This window comes from Cryptomeria japonica, chromosome 8, assembly GCF_030272615.1.
Source record: "Cryptomeria japonica chromosome 8, Sugi_1.0, whole genome shotgun sequence".
Classification (NCBI taxonomy): Eukaryota; Viridiplantae; Streptophyta; class Pinopsida; order Cupressales; family Cupressaceae; genus Cryptomeria; species Cryptomeria japonica.
In genome coordinates, this window is record NC_081412.1 from 718,367,028 (window position 1) to 718,386,410 (window position 19,383).

The 19,383-nt window shown below is 36.1% G+C and overlaps 1 protein-coding gene across 1 annotated transcript in view; it reads right to left on the reverse strand.

Annotated features, from left to right (window-relative positions):
* Positions 1-239: 239 nt before the first annotated feature.
* Positions 240-19,383, reverse strand: part of LOC131074206 (serine carboxypeptidase-like 45) — a 59,854-nt gene continuing 40,710 nt past the window's right edge. The window contains exons 5-8 of the mRNA XM_058010767.2: positions 7,755-7,841; positions 910-995; positions 452-733; positions 240-341 (exon numbers count right to left, since the gene is read on the reverse strand). Coding sequence (XP_057866750.2) covers positions 240-341; positions 452-733; positions 910-995; positions 7,755-7,841 — 557 coding nt within the window. The remainder of the gene's footprint in view (positions 342-451; positions 734-909; positions 996-7,754; positions 7,842-19,383) is intronic.

Here is a 19,383-nt window from a genome sequence, read left to right on the forward strand (position 1 = left end):
AGAAAACTTATAGTTTTCACCAAAAAAATTATAATTAAGCAATTAAAAGATACAAACTTATATAAAGCATCAGTAGATTGGAAACTTTTAAAATTTAATTTTGAATTTGTGTCTATTAGGATAAGATTCATGAAGCAAAAGAAAGTATCATTTTTAAGAGGAAAAAGGGACGCATAAACATACCCATTATAAGAGTACTAGATAAGATTATCATTACTTCTACTTGCATGAAGTATCATTTAAACCTCATTTTTGTTGAAGTATGTTAATATGTCATCCTCAGCACAAAGATTAACTCCATCTATAGCTTTTGTATTCTTCTTACCAATATTTGATAAAATCTAATAGAAAAAATAAATGTTGGTTAGCTTATGATTAGATCCATACTAATATAATAAATAAAATACCTGATAAAATTTTATAAGATAGTTTGAAGGTTTTATGGACTTACTCCTTGAAGCTTGGATAATTGTGTTTTAGATGACTCATCACCTAAACAGATACCTAAGGTAACATCATAACGATTAATATATCCAATTTCAGCATTCACTTTATTGAAGACATCAGTACAAGCTTCAGAAGTGTTCTGCTCAACAAACTTTTGTGTCAATAACCTAGAATTATTGCAGATAGTTTGAGTTAGTTGGTATGTTTCATCTGAAATCAAGCCATGTGACCATAGAAATTCACCAGTGTTTACACTGATGTCAATGTCAAATAATGGATTCCCAATCTGCAACCATTAAAAAGTTTACATATGTGTCTCATGAACAACATAATTAGTGGCATGTCATTCAAAGAAGTATATATTTTTTCTTTTGTAAAATGTATAATTTCCATATTTTTATTGTAATTAAATTACATCTATAGAGAATATATTTCAAGGAAAAAGAAAAAAACTCAACATACAGCAATTCCCTTCAAATTGATAGGTGTAACTCTTGACTTTTTGTTGTAATCTATCACAAGGGTTGCCAATTGAGGAATATAATGCCCTGCAATATAGATTTGATCATGAGAATATTTAACACACCTTAAATTTTATTTGAATTATCTTTATAGAAATTAATTCAATGAACTAATATAATTATACAATATTTCTTAATTTAACAAGGTATGGATTATGTTGGAGTGATCCTTGAAAATGGACCGAGAGGATCTGTGGTGTGAAGGTGTGCAAGGTCAGGAGTAAATCTGCAAAGTGTAGGGAGGATTAGAAAGGACTGGAAAAATTAGGGATCGGATTAAAGAAGGATGAGGAGATATGATTGTTTGCAAAGTATCAACAAAAGACTTTCATCCGAAGATAAACAATGGTTGGAACGCTTACGAGACAAATTAGGAAGCTGCATATTGGGAGGATCAAAAGGCAAGAGAAAAAAAAAGTAGGTGACCTAAAGGGGATGGAATGTAGCGAAGTCAAGTTCGAAGTAGAGGAAATAAGGGCATGAGGGCAAAATAATGGTGATGGAGATTATAGACCTCAATGGATATATTCTTGTGGAAAGTGGGTAGACATGGTTTGGCACCAATTGGATGGACACAAGTATTGGAAGGAGTGTCGAGGGATGAGGAATGACTGCATGAAGTAACGAAGAAGCGATATCAATGGCAAGCAAGGTGACAAAAGGCATAATTGGAGGCACCAGGGATTGAATCACTAGGGCCCGAGGAGTAAGGTACGGAGTGGGATGCTTAGGGAAAGGACCGCCTCAGCGATGAATCGAGTGAGCAGCAAGAGGAATGGGCGTGAGTGGTGGAGTGCATTTGGAAGGACCGATAAACCATGGAAAAAGAAGGAGAAATGGATTCCAAAAGATCCAAGGTAGCCAAAAATAGCAGAAAACCTCAATGCATGGGAGAAGAGGAAAGAGAAGCTAGATCGTAGATCCAAAACCTTTTTTATTCCAAGAAAAACAATGACTCTGGTGTGGAAGCATCTGAAAAGTTGTGCTTTCTTCGTCAAATGGCATGGACCAACTTACCCAATAGATCGAATCATAGAATGGTAGCAAAATAGTTTTAAAGTTCGGGTCAAAACACTCTCTTAGGGGTTTTTCATTGTGGAATGTATATATAAGTATTTAAAGGCAGATATTATGGGAGGAGCTCAATATTTTTTTAAGGGGTATACTTTTTACTTTCTAGATTGGATGAAAAACATAGAATATTCAGATCTCTCAAGTGGTTCAAACTACAAAATCTTCTACTAGAATATTGGTCAACTAAGGTCATGAGCAAAATAGGAGAGGAGGTAGGGCTATTCATTGGAATAGATGAAGACTTATTCTTTGAGAAATCAAATACAATCCTTAGAATTTTGGTAGAATTAGAAGATATTGACATGGTAGAGGATTTCAAGATTATAATCAGTAGTGGAGTATGGAGGTAAAGGGTGGAATTGGACAATAACAAAATGGGAGGCAATTGTATTCTAGGGAAGAGTTTCAATGTGGCATATGGTAAATATGGGAAGGACACCTCATACAAGGCCTAGGAAGGAAAATACACACAAGAGAAAAAGCACTCCTCCCCCTAATAGGAAAGCTTCAATAAAGAGGAAAATGGAATAATATAAGGGGGCAAAGAATGTGAATGTAATAGTGCCCTTGTATGGGACAAGCTACAAACAAATCAATATAGCTAGAGGATAGGAAGATCTTAGAAGATTATTAAAAGACACAAAGTCCCTGTGGGAAGAAATTGAGAACCAAATCAAGTTTTGGCCCACCAAGGGAGAAACCCTGGCAATTGAGCGGCAGAAAGAAGAAAACATGAATGAGGCGATTGAAAAGGGAATATTAGAGCATGGGAACAATGCATCAAATAATGGTTAGGAAAGCAATCCAAAATGTAGGAGAAAATTGGGGATGGAAGGCCCAAGACATAAGGTACCAAATATGACAAATTTTTTTCACAGATCAACAAATTTCAATCGAGGCAAAATGAGAATCATTGAAATAGAAAGGGAGGATGGAAGTACAACACAATTAATAGAAGAGGCAAACATAGATGTAGTTAGATACTTCCAATATATATTGAACAAAGCAACCCAAGAATATAGAGAGGAGAGAGGATTATTTCTAGACTATATCATGTGCATTATCAGCGATGAAGATAACTTAGAAATATACAAACTAGTATCCATGGAAGAAGTAAGAAAAGCCACTTTTCAACTAAACCCATATAAAGTGTGATGGCTGAATGGGTTTCCAACCAAGTTCTATCATGTGTTCTAGGAAAACATAAAATTAGATTTAACAAGTGCTATGGAGGAATCAAGAAGAATAACCACCATGATTGGGGAAATCAATTGTACCTTTTTAGCACTAATTCCGAAAAAGAAGGAAGCCAAGTGTATGGGGGATTACTTTCTAATTGCTCTATGCAATATGGCATACAAGATTGTCACCAAAGTGATAGATAATAGACTAAAAAATGTGCTCAAGCAAATAATATCAGAGGAACAAATTGGTTTTGCTCCACGTAGATCTATTGTAGAAGGCATAATTTTGTCCCATGAAGAAATCCACTCAACCAGAAAACTAAAGACTCCCAATATGGTTGTTAAGCTGGATATTTTGAAGGCATATGACTTAGTAGATAAGAAAATCCTCATGAATGTATTAACCAAGTTTGGGTTTATAGAAAAATGGGTGGATTGGATAGGAAGCTGCATCAAGGATCCCAAATGTTTAGTATTGGTTAATGGGGTATCCCAAGGATTCATTGAATCAACAAGGGACATTAGGCAAGGGGATCCCCTTTCACCCTTTCTCTCCATAATCATGGTAGAGGTTTTAGGGATAAACATTATGCAAAAAAGAATGGATGGAAGTTGGAAAGTAATGAGTGTCACCCCTAATGTTGAAGCTGTAACTCACTAGCAATTTGCAGATAATGTAATCCTTTTTGCCAATGCCTCAAGAATTGAAGCTAGGTTGAGAAAAATATTATTGGATGGGTGTAGACAAGATTCAAGGAAGAGTATAAACTAGAGGAAATCGGAGGTTTTTTTTTTTAATGTACAACCTAGTTTGCAAAGAGAGATTGCACAAATTCTAGATCTCATGGTGAAAATTTTTCTTAGGAGGTTTTTGGGAATGGCACTATTTGTTGGATCAAGCAAGAAGGTGTATTGGGACAATTTGATTAGTAGTTGAAAAAGGCATTGAAAGGGAAGTAATTGACCTCTTCTAGAAAGATACTATTCATCAAATCAGTTTTGACAACCATATCAGTCTATTCTATGTCTTGCATGAAGATCTCAGGCTCAGTTGAAAATGTGGTAGTCTAGATTATGAGAGGTTTTTTTGGAATGACGTAAATGAAAATAAAAAAATATCGCTGATTTCATGGGCCAAGATATGCAAACCACTAGGAGTTGGTGGGGCAAGCATCAAATGAATGAGTATAATGAATCATGCCATGGGTGCAAAGCTAGATTGGAGCATGATCAGGAGTAATCACAAGTGTGTAAGAATATTCAAGAGGAAATACCTAGACTCAGATGACCCAATTAGATTTCTCACTATTAGAAATCCATCAAGAGGATCTGCAATTTAAGAACTCATATTGAACAACAAAGATATACTTGTTAAACATATCAAATGGGAAATAAAAAATGGGTTGGAAGCTTCCTTATGCAATGATTATTGGGAAGGCTTTCTAGCACTTCAAAACCATTCCTCAACTTCTAGAAATTAGGAGAGAGACCTCTAGAGTTTGAGGGAGAAAAGTGTGTGATTACAAAAATGTCTCCATAACCAACAATACCCCAAAATAGAGTTGGAAATAACTTGATGATCTAAATGCTCCTTGAGATCAAAAAAATGCCTTGTCAATTTTTTTGAAAATATTACATTTTGGAATCACTAAGCAAGTAGATGTGATCAAAAGGTATGCCTTTGCGAATGGGGATTATAAAGTCAAATTGGGTTACAAACTAATGGAAGCTATCACAGATGATAGTAATCGGCCAAAAATCCTACTATGGGGCAAGTATTGTCTTCCAAAAGCTGACATTTTCACATGGATGGCCATACAAAGGAGAGTTCTAACTCAAGAAAGATCGGAAAATATTGGGATGCCTAGCCTTGGTAGATGCCCTGTATGCAAGAGAAACAATGAAAATGCGACTTACCTACTTCTCACTTGTCCATATGAAGAGGCATGTTGGAAATACTTCACTATGAAACTCAATTTATAGATGTATTTTCCTCCCAATCTGAAGGATTATTTCAATATGTGGCCAAAATGGAACAAAAAAGGTGTATTTGGATGTCTATGGTAGATTATCCCCTTGGTGGTGGTATGGTAAGTATAGAAAGAAAGCAATAGAATAATAATCAAGGAACACTCAATGCTTAGAGAAATCCCAATAAAGAAAATTGAAGTTTTGGTTGTTGAAGTAGCCAATATGGCTATCAAATACAAATCTAAAAAGGAGAATACCTTCCCTAAATGGGATGAGGAGATGGCCAAAAATTTTAAAGGACTAACGATTACATTAATAGAGTATAATGCCAAGGACAATACAAATTGAAGAGATGTCAAATAGCATCCACTTGAATCAAGATGGATCAAAGTCAATGTGGATGGTGCTTCAAAAGGTAATCTAGGGCCTAGAGGTATTGGTTGTGTAGTAAAGAGTAAGGAGGGCAAAGTGATAATGACAATTTCAAAACCAATTGGATATACAACCAACAAAATTGTAGAAATTAGAGATGCTCTAAGGGGTCTAGAGCTAGGATTGAAAGTGGGGGAGGAAAAAAATATTTTAGAAGGAGACTCTCTCATCATGGTTAATAAACTAAAGGAACAAGGAATTCAACTAGAAGACGAATAGATGGCTAGAGCCAATTGAAAAATTGATCGACAATCTTTAGGGGTTTAAAATCAACCACATATATAGAGAAGGGAATGATGTGGTAGATGAGCTGGCCAAACATGTAATGGAGAGGAATTAGGCTAGAGTGGGGAAATCATAAATGCCACATGCACTAGGAACACAATCATTAGATATAATGACTCAGACTACTACTAGTTTGTGTGGCATGAGATAAACAAGTAAGGTGATAGGATATGATGGTCACATAAATTCATGTGTGGGAAAGGATGGTCAATGAAGTGCTTTCTTCTAAGTGATGATATTGGTGAGAATGCATTAGATAAAGTGGCATGTGAATGAAATGACACAATTAGGACTATGTGGTCAAGATGTTTATAGGGGTAGGTGGATGGATGGTATCGTCCAGGTTGATTGATGCTATGGCGATGACTTGGCATGGGAACTTGCCAAGTCATTAAATAATTGATCTATACAAATGTTCTAACTTTGAGAAAGAAATAGAATAATTCATTGCTCTAAATCTTTCCCTTATGTTGGTAGCATGCCTTGATTTCCTTAGGAATGTGTTAGAATATAGAGGATAGGTGGGGATATGTTATATCAAGTTAGGCATATCACATGATTGGGATAGGCAAGAAAAGTTAGAAAATATCTCAAATTAAATGAGTAAGATTTGGAGCAAAAAGAGAGACAACAAATTCATAATTGCTAATTCATTCCAAAAAATAATTATTGGTGATGGGCGGTTATTTAGTAGAAAACATAGGTGGAAGAACTCCATATTTGCCTACAAAATTTAGAGATTGGATGAGTGGAGGTAAGACATAGAAGATGGATACACCCATTTTGTTGGAGACCTCAAAACAACAGATGACATTCTTGGGGGAGATTTCAGACAAGAGATTACTCGCTGTAATGCAAACTAGTCACCCACTTGTGCTACACATAGTGATAAAGATAGTCTACATGGGGGTGAGACAAAAAAGGGCCAAGAAGGCATGCAAAATGATCTCCAGGAACATCTTCTTGGGGGAGATAAATACAGACCTGGATAACATTGATAGGAAATTTTGCATCTTGTTGGCATAAAACTATTATATATCACTGGGGAGAGGAGTGCAAGTCAAGAAATATTTGGTTTTTCAAACCATGGAACCATAGAGGCTAAGGCTATGTTGGTTAGAGAAGGACACAAATATTGCTTTTGTACTGAGAATCATGGGCATTGAGGCGATCCCTATTGATGACAAGTTTGAAATATATGTTTAGGAGGAAGGACTCATTACTCATGGAGATATCAACATTGATGAAAGAGGCAATGAGGATGGGGAGAATGACTAGGGTCTAAGCCTATAGGAAGAATGGATCCCAAATGATGCAAGATATGTTGAAGAAATTGGTGTTGACTAGACTCATGCATTATGTAGCCAACAATGCCTAATTATTTCTACAGCATTGGTAGTGCACAAGGTTTGTGCAGAGGGTCAGAGTCCAATGAGGACTAGGGGTGGTATTTACCATTTGGCAAACTTCTTTTTTGTTTCTCCTGGTTTGTGGTCATGTCAGTTTTGCTAGGGTGGAAGCCTAGTTTTGTGATATTTTCCTTTTTGATGCTTATTCAATAATAGTTCCATGTGTCTAAGCCTAGTTTTCTTACTATATGGGCATTGTCTAGTATGGTTAGTAATGGATTGTACAGGGTAATGGTGATAGGTAGGCTGGTCAGAGATAGGAGAAAGTAAAGATATTTATGGATCTAGTAGAATATCCCTATGCAAGAAGCATCAATATAAAATCTTTCTATTAATACAAGGGTTCTACCCCTTAGCAACATTTTACTGATAAAAAAATTTCTACAATATTTCTTTAAAAATATGAAACTAATAAAGGTTTAGTTTCATACCTGCATAGCTCTCTCTAGTTATGTAAAAGTTTACATCTCTGAACATTGGAAATTTTTTAAACCAGTTTAAAAGGAACAACAAGGTGCCTTGGCCTGTAGAATATAAGAGCCTTAATTAGTTTTCTAATTCAAAATATACCCAAAATTAATGAGTGATATGAATATAATTCAAAAGAAGAGCAAAAACTAAAAACACTTATTTTTACTAAAATCAATAGTTTATAAATTAAAATGAGAAAAATATATAATACTCTAATCATCTATTTATTGACTAAAATATAAATAAATAAATTAGGTCTTTATTGACTTAAAGGGAACTAAACAAATTATAAATAATTTAGCTCCTATTAACTAAATTTCTACCTAATATAGAATACCAAATTTTGTACCTAATAATTCCAACACTCTTTATTCAGCTAATATCTACTAATAACCATTTTGCTTCCATTCAAATTGTGTTGATTTTTGTTTGAGCCATGCGATTTTAATTAGAATATCCAATAGTAGGTTGTTATTTCCAATATCCCAAATACTTAAGAAAATTCCTCAACCAAACCGATTCCTTCATTTCTTATTATTTATTATATATTTAACTTGTATGTGTAGACACCTAAACTTGTCCTGTCTAATCAAATAAATATTTTATTTATTTAATTATTTAAGCCCAACTCTTCTATTAATTAAATAAATATTTATTTAATTAATTAATTCATTTATCCTCTTCTAGCATTATTTCTCATTTAAATAAATACTTTTATTTATTTAATTGATCCCAATTCTTCTATTAATTAAATAAATATTCATTTATTTAATTAATTCATTAACCTTTTCTACCCATGACACATGTCATTCATTTCTTAATTCCTACACTACCTACCCTCTCATTATTTTCTTATTTCCTCTACCTACCCTCTAATCTTAGCCGACCTTTTATCTTTTACACCTCTTAATCTTATCCCTCCATTTCTTATAGTGTCTTCTATATAAGGAGATGCTTCCTTCATTATCAACCCTAATCAATCTGAATCAACTAATCATTCTAATCTACTCGACTACTCTACGCTTTCGAACTTTCATATGCGATCAAGCCTACTTGCAACCACATTTCCATTATTTGTTGAGCTTTTGTGCACATATAAAATCTGAGAGCAAATATATCAAGCAAGATCAATGGAGATAGGAAGAATGGAGATTCAAACCCTATTGAACATGTGATGGTATAATCTTTGTGATTTCATTTGATTTACATTGTCTTAGGTAATCTTCATATGTTATGGTGGATCTTTGTTGTTGTTAGGCTAGGGTTTTGTGGTTGAATTCATTTAGGCTTTCAATATTGTTGTATCCATTTTCACCATAAACATTTTGGCATGCCCGGTGGGACATGGATTTTTGTTAGATCTGTGTTTTTTGTAGGTTTTCCTAGCCATATATTGCTGTTTTGTAAAACAATTTGGAGAATAACCTTGTGCAGCTAGGGTTTTGGACACAAAATCAAGATCTTGGAGAGATTTTATCCGATATCACAAATGGATTGGATTTGTTGCACAAAATGTTATTGGCAGGTTGAAGACATTATCAATAGCTCTCAATCCAAAATTCAAAATTTTTCGAGAGCATTTTCATTTTTTATAAATTTTTTATGATTTTTCATAAAAACATAAATTTTGAGAGCAAATGAATGAATTTTTTAGATTTTATTACAGTTTTGGAAATCTCTTATAATTATACATAGGATATTTTCTATGTGATTTTAATTTTGATGCAAAATATTTCCTAAAAAAATGGATCTTTAAAAATTAGGGTTTTTCATTATTTTGATCATATCTCACAAACGTCTTTGCATTTTAGCATCAATTGTTTTTTCTAGGTCCAAAATTTTATCAGAGGTCCTCAATAAAAAAATCAGATTTTTTGGAGCATATTTGAAATTTCTATGAAATGTTTATATATTTTCATAAAAAATTAATTTTGAGAGCAAATTAGCGAATTTTTTGGATTTTCTTATATTTTTGGAAAGATCTCTGATTTTTACACAGACTCTATTTTTTTTAGTTTAAATTGGATGCAAAATAATTCCTCAAAAATCGGATCTTTGAAAATTAGAGTTTTGCATTATTTTGCTCATATCTCACAAACTACTTGGATTTTTTGTAAGAATTGTTTTATGCAAGTTTGGAAGACCATTAGTACTGTCCAGTAAAAATTTCAGATTTTTTGGATCAATTTTGCATTTTATATGAATTGTTTATGATTTTTCATAAAAAAATAATTTTTGGAGCAAATTAGCAAAAGCTTTGGATTTTCTTACATTTCTGGAAATTTCTTGAAATTTTACAAGTTGTATTTTTTTATGATGAAACAGATCTTTGAATTGGTCCAAAAAATGCATTGTTGAAGCCCCCTATTTCACAAAATCTTTTGGATCAAAAATTTACCTAACTTGTGTACTTGCAGGAGGGGTATTATTGCAAAACTACTAACAAATATTTGTTGCAGAATTTTGGAAAGGGATTTTAATCTTTATTGTGTGCCTTATTTTTGTAGACTAGCAAACACTTCAATTGGTGCACTAAAATTGAACCAGTGTCTTTTGTGTCTTGAGCAATAGGCTTTTTTTGTTTAATCTCTAGAGGGCTTGTCTCCCCGTGTGGTCATTAGGACTACTAGTGAGGAGAGAACGACCCAAGTGGTAGCGAGGAAAACTCACCTCTTTCAAACCACTATAAACAATTGTATCCATGGTGAAAGCCATGGGTAACATGTGCTAATTAGTTCATACCGACACTATGTCTCCCCATAAACCCGTTCGATCAAATTTATTTGATCATTTGTAGGGCATAACCCCTACCGGCTAGGAGCCTTCTATATTTACAAATCTGAAAGTGCCGCATGTATGGCCACATGAGTGAATGCCCTTACTAGCACCCTTTTGTTTTAGAAGCCAAAATCCTTCTAGTTGTTGGGATAGGAGGTCAGACCTCTAGAGTGGCCCACACACATACGGTTCTTAGTAGAGATACAATGTTCACCGCGGGGAGTTTTCGTGGGGACTGATGCTTGGCTGCCCCAAGAAGTGAGTGTCGATGGTGGAGCCAGTGGGGTCAAACATCTAAGTATCTGCTCTAAATAGCGTAGCCTCATGTGGGATCAACAACTATTGTCCTGGCCAACCATAAGAATTGTTCTTGTCTTATTTTGAACAATCAAACATTTCAAGACGAAACATCAAAATATTGTGTCTTTTGTGTCTTGAAGTGTATGCAAAACAATTTTACATCAAACAACACACTTTTCTTTGGAGTCATTTTGAGTCTAAACACTTGCAAACATTGAGTCCTCATCAACATTGTGTCCTCTTGTCATGAAAAATAGTCAAACAAATTCAGATTTTGTCACAACAAAAACTTTCAAAATTGGAAAAATTTACAGTCCAACAAACAAGAACAATTAGTTTCAGAATTCTTGAGCTTCCTAGGTTATTTCTCTAGATTTTCATCTAGCATTCAACCTATCTTTGAGTCTCACAAAGTACATCATTGCTTTACACATTACATTACATTCACATTTGTCTAAACTTGAGTCAAAAGGTCACTTGCTTGTCCCCATCATACTTTGTCAACACACTACATACAACAACATTTTGCTAAGTGGTCCCTCATCAAGGTCTATCACCTTTGGGTCTCATTTGGTCTTACTTAGAGTAAAGTTCAACTTACCTCATCAAGAGAAACTATCATCTCTTTGGAAGTCACACCTACTCTACTACATACATACTTGGTCTTACACTTTGGACATTGCAAGTACACCTCAGATTCATTTACATTCCATCCAAACTATTGGTCTTCCATACTCTTTCCATTTTCATCTAGTCTCACACATCTTGGTCAAGACCTAGTTCATGGTTGAAACCTGTTCCCAAAAATATAGGAGAGAAGTGAAAGATGCTCAAGAGTCCACAAACATGAGTGCCTATGAGTATGACAGTGATGTCTTTTTCAATTCTGATCATACTACATTACCTGACATGGATGCCTATAGAAACACTTCAAATGTTGAGAACATGGATAACACAAACAACAATGATACACACAATGACAATATGGACAACTTTTCCATACATTCAATAGAAGTGGAAAACTCCATTATGGATACCTGTTTCAATAGATTGTTTGAGGAAATAATGAGGAGAGATAGACAATACTTCTTACAAGTGATGGCACAAAGTGGAGCCAAGATCCCTCATGATTTGGACATGTCTCAAATAATGGAAAATCAATCTTTGCAACAACCTCACCCCAACATGGATCAAAGGAGGCCTAATAGTGGAGGCAATAGAGGACCATATCTTGTGTCTGAATCACCATCATCTTTGTTTCAAAAACTTGAGGTCCCATACACACATGGTCAAGCATATGATACTCACTTTCACAGACCATTATGGATGTCTTATGCAGAAAAATATACTCAATCACATACCAATGCTAAGGACCAACCACAAAAGCAATTGGATATCCAAAGGCATGCTCAAAATTTGGACACAAGGAAACCCCGCGTCAAATTTGGGGGCAACACACTAGAAAAAACTCATGACATGCCTGTAGAGTATGGTATACATGGACAAAACAGAAATTCTATTCCTCATCATGACTCTATACCAAGTGGTCCTTATACGCAACATCATTATAAACCTCCTCCATATGAACATGTGTATGATCAATATCATCCATATATGCAGTATGCTCCTCCTCCACCCCAATGGTTTAAGCATGGGGTATGGTCCAAGAAGTCGGTCTCCACCTAAGAACAATTTGGAACATCAAATTAAGGACTTACAAAAGAAAATGGAGGACATAAATACACCGAAGCTAGCTTACACAATGAGAGACATATGTCCCTATCCATTTGACAAGAGCATCCCAATGCCTCCATTTCCTACACACTTTGTGACACCTGAGTTTGATCAGTATAGAGGAAAAGGGGATCCTAAAGCACACATAAGACAATTTTTCACATCTTGTATTGAAGTAGCAGCAAAAGAGACATATTTGATGAGATTATTCCCACAAAGCTAAGGTGATCAAGCTATGGAATGGTTCTCCCAACTCCCACCTGGAATTAAGTCATGGAGTGACTTAGCAGAGGCATTTATCCAATATTTCTCATACAACATAGAGACAGACATATAAATCGCTACTTTGTGCAGCACCAAGTAAAAGGATGGAGAGTCTTTTTCATCATTTTTACAAAGATGGAGAAATCTAGCCAACAGATGCTCTTGTGAAATTCCACAAAAACAAATGGTAGAGATGTTCACCCAAAATGTCAACAAAGACATTGGTTATGACCTAAGAAAAGCTTGTTTGTCCACCTTCAAGGATGTCATTGAAAAAGGCTTAGTGATAGAAAAGGTCCTAATTGAATAGGGAGTCATCAAAATATTCAAAGAAAACAAAGAGGACTATAAAGGGAAAGACATGCCAAGATTTTGCAATAAAAACAAGAACACAGTCAATGATGGTGTTGTTGATGACAACATAGTACGACCTAAAATCATTTTTTTCCAGATCAAGCTCTACAAACAATTAGGTGAATAATCAAACAACTTCAAAGTCACAAAGGAAGTATACCCCATTGGGAGAACCACTAGAATTAGTTTTCAAGAAGCTAGTGACAAACAAAATAATAAAAAATACAGATTTGCCTCCATATGAGCCAAAGGTTAAACCAAATTGGTGGAATGATGATTATTATTATGAATTTCATAAGAGAAAAGGTCATAAAATAGGAAATTACCATCGACTAAAGAACATTATACAAGATCTCATTGATAGAGGTGACATTGAGATTGAAGGACACTCATCCAATCAAGAACACAAAATGTTTAAAGAACCATTCCCAAAACATGACAAGGGAAAAGATAAAGCCACAGATGAGCAAACCAACTATACCAGAGCATCTTATAACTACGATTCAACTGTCAATCACATTTTGATGGACAATTATGTTTCTACCATTATCATCAAGGACAAAACGCCTGAGAATTCTACCTAAAGACCCAAGATTGTCCTAAAAGGAATTGGATCTTCTTCTGAACCTACCTCTGAATGTAATGTTACAACTTGTTGAGGTAAATTCACTTTGCAAGGTGCTCCAGCTAAAACCACTGCTTCCTCATCAACCAAACCTGAGTATGACCTTGTAGAACAGTTAGGGAAGACACTCACGCTTATCTCCATCCTCGAGTTGTTATGCATATCCCCTGCACATAAAGCCATTCTTGAAAAACTTTGAGAGACACTTCCATCCCTACTGATCTGAACGTGGACTAGTTTCAAGCCATGGTGGGATACCTTTTCGTTCCACACTCCCTTACATTCACAGAAGCTGGCAACGCCTTCGTGAGCCAACCACATAATGCACCTTTACACATTGAAGCCTTCCTACACAAACATCGAATAAAATGAGTCCTGATGGATGGAGGAGTAGGTCTCAATATATGTACTTTAAACACAATAATATAATTGGGATATTTAAACGAAGTTGTGAATGCTACAAATAAAATTACCATCAAGGCATATGATGATGAAGAGAGTTCATCAAAAGGCACAATCACTTTACCTCTCAAAGTTGGGCTAGTTACAAAAGATGTGTGTTGTCAGGTCCTAGACCTAGATCTCACATATAATATATTGCTAGGACATCCATGGATTCATGAGATGAGTGTAGTCCCATCTACATATCATCAATGTATCAAGTTTCCACACAATGGAGTTGAAGTGACCGTCAAAGCTGATCCAAATCCATTCATATATTGCAACAAACTACAACCTAGATCAGAAATAACAATACCAGTGAATCGAGAAGTTGTTCCATCTTCAGCATATATGGATCCAGAATCATTGAAAGCTTCTACATCAAAACAAACAGAGCTCAAAGAAAAATTCAAGGTTAAAGACATGGGATGTGGTGAGTATATCTTTCATGTTGATCAACTCCCACTATCTCTTAAGGTATTCAGCCAACATGAACAACTTACAAACAATTTGCAATGTCAAGGAATTGGGTGTGAACCACCTAGTGTTGTGCCTACTAAGTCTGAATGCAAATCTCCTCTAGTGGTGCAAGCAACTCTTGATATCAATAGTCTTAAGAGTGGTTCCAGCAAAGAATCTATTGAGTATATTACCAACCCTCTTGAAAACTCGCATAGCTTTACCATTTCATCCACTCATTCCATTTCCACTCCACGTCTAGACTTGGATCAACAAGAATCACAAAAGCCCTTATTCATTGGGAATCACAAATCAAGATTTGAAAAGAAAAATCTAAAAGTCAATTATAAAGAAAAGTCCTTTAGTCCAAATCAAAATCAAAAGCTACTAGACTCTGCAAAAATCAAAGTCAAGGATAAAAATCCTATGAAAGAAAAACAACAAGAGTTGATCTCGCCTAATATCAAAATAACTGGGGGCAAAAGTTCTACAATTTTAAGTCAAAAAGCATACTTGTTGATTCTAAGTCTCCATCATGTCATCCTACTTTTACTTCTTTTCGCAATCATAAGCCTTCATCACTCATCCACTTGTTCTACACATCCTTTCCCTTTTGGCGATACATCTTGGACCTTTAATGGAGCTTCCTTGAAGGACTTTGTTATTAGGGATGCCCAAACTTATTTAGGTGAAATGCATATGGGCCTATATAGTCCACACACTAGTAATTCTATCTCAGTTCCTTTATCAAGGAAGACAGTCACTCGAGCTATACATAATTCAGTCAAGGAACAATGCAGTTACAATCATAAGGTAAAGCCTCACACATTTGAGGTGGGTGACTTGGTTCTTAGAGAAAATCCTAAAAATCAGCAAGATAGAGAGAAGAAGGGCAAGTTCGAACCGAATTGGCTCGGTCCTTACATCATCAGAACAACATATGGATCTGGTGCATATCAACTCTCAACCACAGAGGGTGAACCTTTGGAGGATCCTATCAATATCATGCACCTTCATAGGTTTTACACATAGCTTAAAGAGTATCCTAATTCAAAAAATACAAAAAAAATAAAAAAAAATTCAAAAATACAAAAAAAACAATTTTTTTTTTCAAAAATACAAAAAAAAAAAAATTTCAAAAAAAAAAAAAAAATCATAAACATAAAAAATCGGTACTTGGTGAAAACCTGGTAAACAAGCGCCTTGTGACATAAGAAAAATTGAAAAACAAAAAACATTTCGTCCAATGGTGAAAACCACTTCAATGGTGCCCTAGGCAAGTACCATGGCGAAAACCGGGTCACCGATGCCATGCGTAGAGACATTGCTCCTCCCTCCTTCAGGATCCCACTTTCATCCTTCACTTTGCACACACTCACAACCTTTCCATCCATAATAAACTTACCCATTCCTATCATGGCTTGTTATTGATCTACCTAAGATTGGTTAGCCATTCATAATAAACCTCCCTTTTCACCCCTTTCCATCCATAATAAATCAACTCCTATCTGTGGCTAAGGCTAATCCTACATCTAGTGATGGGTGTGGAACTAAGAGCATCACACATTCTAAGGAGTATAGTTTCTTCCAATTTTCTTCAGTCTATCTGCACACAATCCACAATAAAGCAACATTTGCATTGCCTATCCGCAATAAAGTTTCGTCTTCTCCGCAATAAAGTATCAATTTCATGGATTTAGTTAGTTTTAGATGAGACACAACAGCAACAATGGGCTTCAATAAATCAAATCCTTCAACAAACTTAGACAACATTATGGTTCAGAGCTATCTATCCTTTTGTGAAAGTAAACATTGTGACCACAATCAAATAGACTTATACAAGTGACAAGAGACACTAAACATGAGGACTACAGTGGATGTTGGTATTGAGTCTTGGTTTTCTTTTGATTTTATCTTTCTGGTGACATGTCTTTTAGCTTTTCCAAGATGTCTCTGACTAGAGATTTTATCTCCAGGATGTCTTTGACTAGAAAGGTGAGGATGGGGTATCGTCACCTATTTTTCTTTGTTGTCTAAGGATTGTCTCTTAGTAATGCTATGACTTGTCCAAGGATATGAGGACACTATGATTCTAGTATGAACTAGGGAATTCCTTGTTTGTGACTGTCTTATCTCCATGCAAATGGGTACAATGACTTTCTGGGTTGAACATATGCCTGGATTTTCATAACCTACTTGCCATAATAAAGCCCAATGATGATAAAGCACAAGAAGCTCTTTCATTTTCATATCTTCTACCTTCCATCCCCCTTTCTTGATTGACCTCCATCATCCTTCTTGAGTCCAGGTAGCCTACTATCACATGACTAAGTATAATGACATGCCAAAAATACATGCATTTCATGTAGTTTGCACCTACATTACCACATATTAGCATTTCATACATACATATAGATATCACAACTACATCACATCCTACACACAACACATGTCAGCACATTTTACATTTTCATCATGTAAATAATTATTTGCATTATCATATCCATTTGCATTTCATACATTCACATTTACATATGCATAACATATTAAACCCATAAAAGAACAAAAATATTGCATTTCATCATGTACATATTTCCATCCATATCATAAGCATCACATAGAAGCATACACCATAAGACACATAGAAACATTTCATCACATAGGTACACATGCATATAGCTGCCATAAGGATGAATCATCTCATATATATATCTCAAAACTCCTAAGTGTCATGATATAATGATGTCAAAATCATATGGCTACAATCACTCGAAGGTGTCTACATCATCATACAAAAATGGTACAACACTGATACATAGGGAGCCCTCTGAGGCTATGATGAATTCCCTCCCTCGGAGCTGGCTGGCCTCAACAAAGTCTGAGCCTTGGAAGGACCCACCCCAAGATCATCCCTCCTGCCCCCTCTATCTGGTGGTGGTGGAGGACCCATAATCCCACCGCTAGATGCCTATCTCCTGACTCTCCCTCCAGAGGTCGTCGTCATCCGTGATGGTCTCCAGAAGCTCTTAGCCCACTGATCTAGTGGCACCACTCCATAGTATAGGTCTCTCCACTAGCCTATCTCCTCCCTGGCCTACAGAACATAGGCATATCTAGCTCTTGTGTCCTCTGCTTCCTACCTCCATCCCCTTAGTGTTGTCTCAGCCTTTGTATAGTGCTGAATATCTTGATCTCTCTCCCACTTAGTGTCCCTCATTTGTCCCCAGAGTCCTCCCCCATCCCACAACCAACCCTCATGTCACCCTATCCGGATAGAGGAACCCACTAATCACTCCTGCTAGTACTGCTGGTAGTACTAATCCTATTCGTGTCATGGTGTCCCAAGCCACATGTCATGCCCTCATCTCCAGTCCTGGATTTTGAAACACTCATCTCAGTGCATCCTTGTCTCCCTCTCAATCGTAGCATACTAACTCCCCATCGATTTGTATCCGCAGTATCCTATACACATCCTCTAAGGTGACTTTCGTCTCACCCATCAAAAAATGAAAACTACAAGTCTCTGAGTGCCATCTCTTAGCCAGGGCAGTCAGCAATCCCATGTTCACCAGAAACTTAGGCACATACAAAATATATCGCAATCCCATAGCATGAATTGCTACTCTCTCCTCAACTGTTAGCTCTGCTCGCAAACTCTGAGTCGATGGGAATCTCTCCCGTGACTCTAGCATAGGTAGGTTCTCCCGCAGTCAAGCAAATCAACTATGTCAATCAAAGTGGCATTCCCTATTCATCACAAAATGTTGCTTTTTTATCCTAGTGCTTATATCTATCATATGGCACTCTATCCTAGTGGCATTCACTGTTCATCACAAAGTGCTACTCATTTTTTGCACTCCCTGTTCATCACAAAGTGCTGCTCTTTTTAGTACTCCTTGTTCATCACAAAGTGCCTCAATATATCCTATCCTAGGGCCTGTGCTTGAGTATATCCTCTTGAGTAGTTTCCTGATTGGCAATGTATGTTCTATCATAGAATTGTCAATCCTAGCCTTATCTGCTATTCTAGTCTTCCCTAGAGGACCTGCTTGAGTGTATGCTCTTAGCAGCTTATCCAATTGACAACGTATGTTTATCACAGAACTGTTGATTTGGCCTTGAAGACATAAACGTGCATTCATAGATGCGCCCTAACATTCCCCCCCCCCCCCCCCCGCTTGACATTTTTTTTGACATACCTAAAGCACATTTATTACCTACTTGGAATGCATTTATGACAACAATTGATGTAACAAGGTACAAGGAGTTTTTGCAATACTTACCGGGTCTCTTGCATCTGCTGGCCTCTGAAATCAATGAACGTGATTGAATCTATGCACCAAAGCCATTGTTGTTGATTGTTGCTGCTCTCTTCTCTCTCTGCACTCCGATCTCCTAGATGTGTGGATGGCAGTGAGGATGTGTTCCCTTGTAGTCTATCTTATAAACTACCCTAGCCCTAGTTTCCCGAGTCAGTCTTCTTTATCCTGTGACTCTGTCACTTTATCCTATCTGGTCAGTCCTTTCTAGCCTTTCTTTCTTATTGAGAGATTGTTTGCAATCTTTTCAAACATTTTCATCCAATCTCTTGAGGGGGCATATCATTCCCATCTTGGGGCAACTTTGTATTAGTT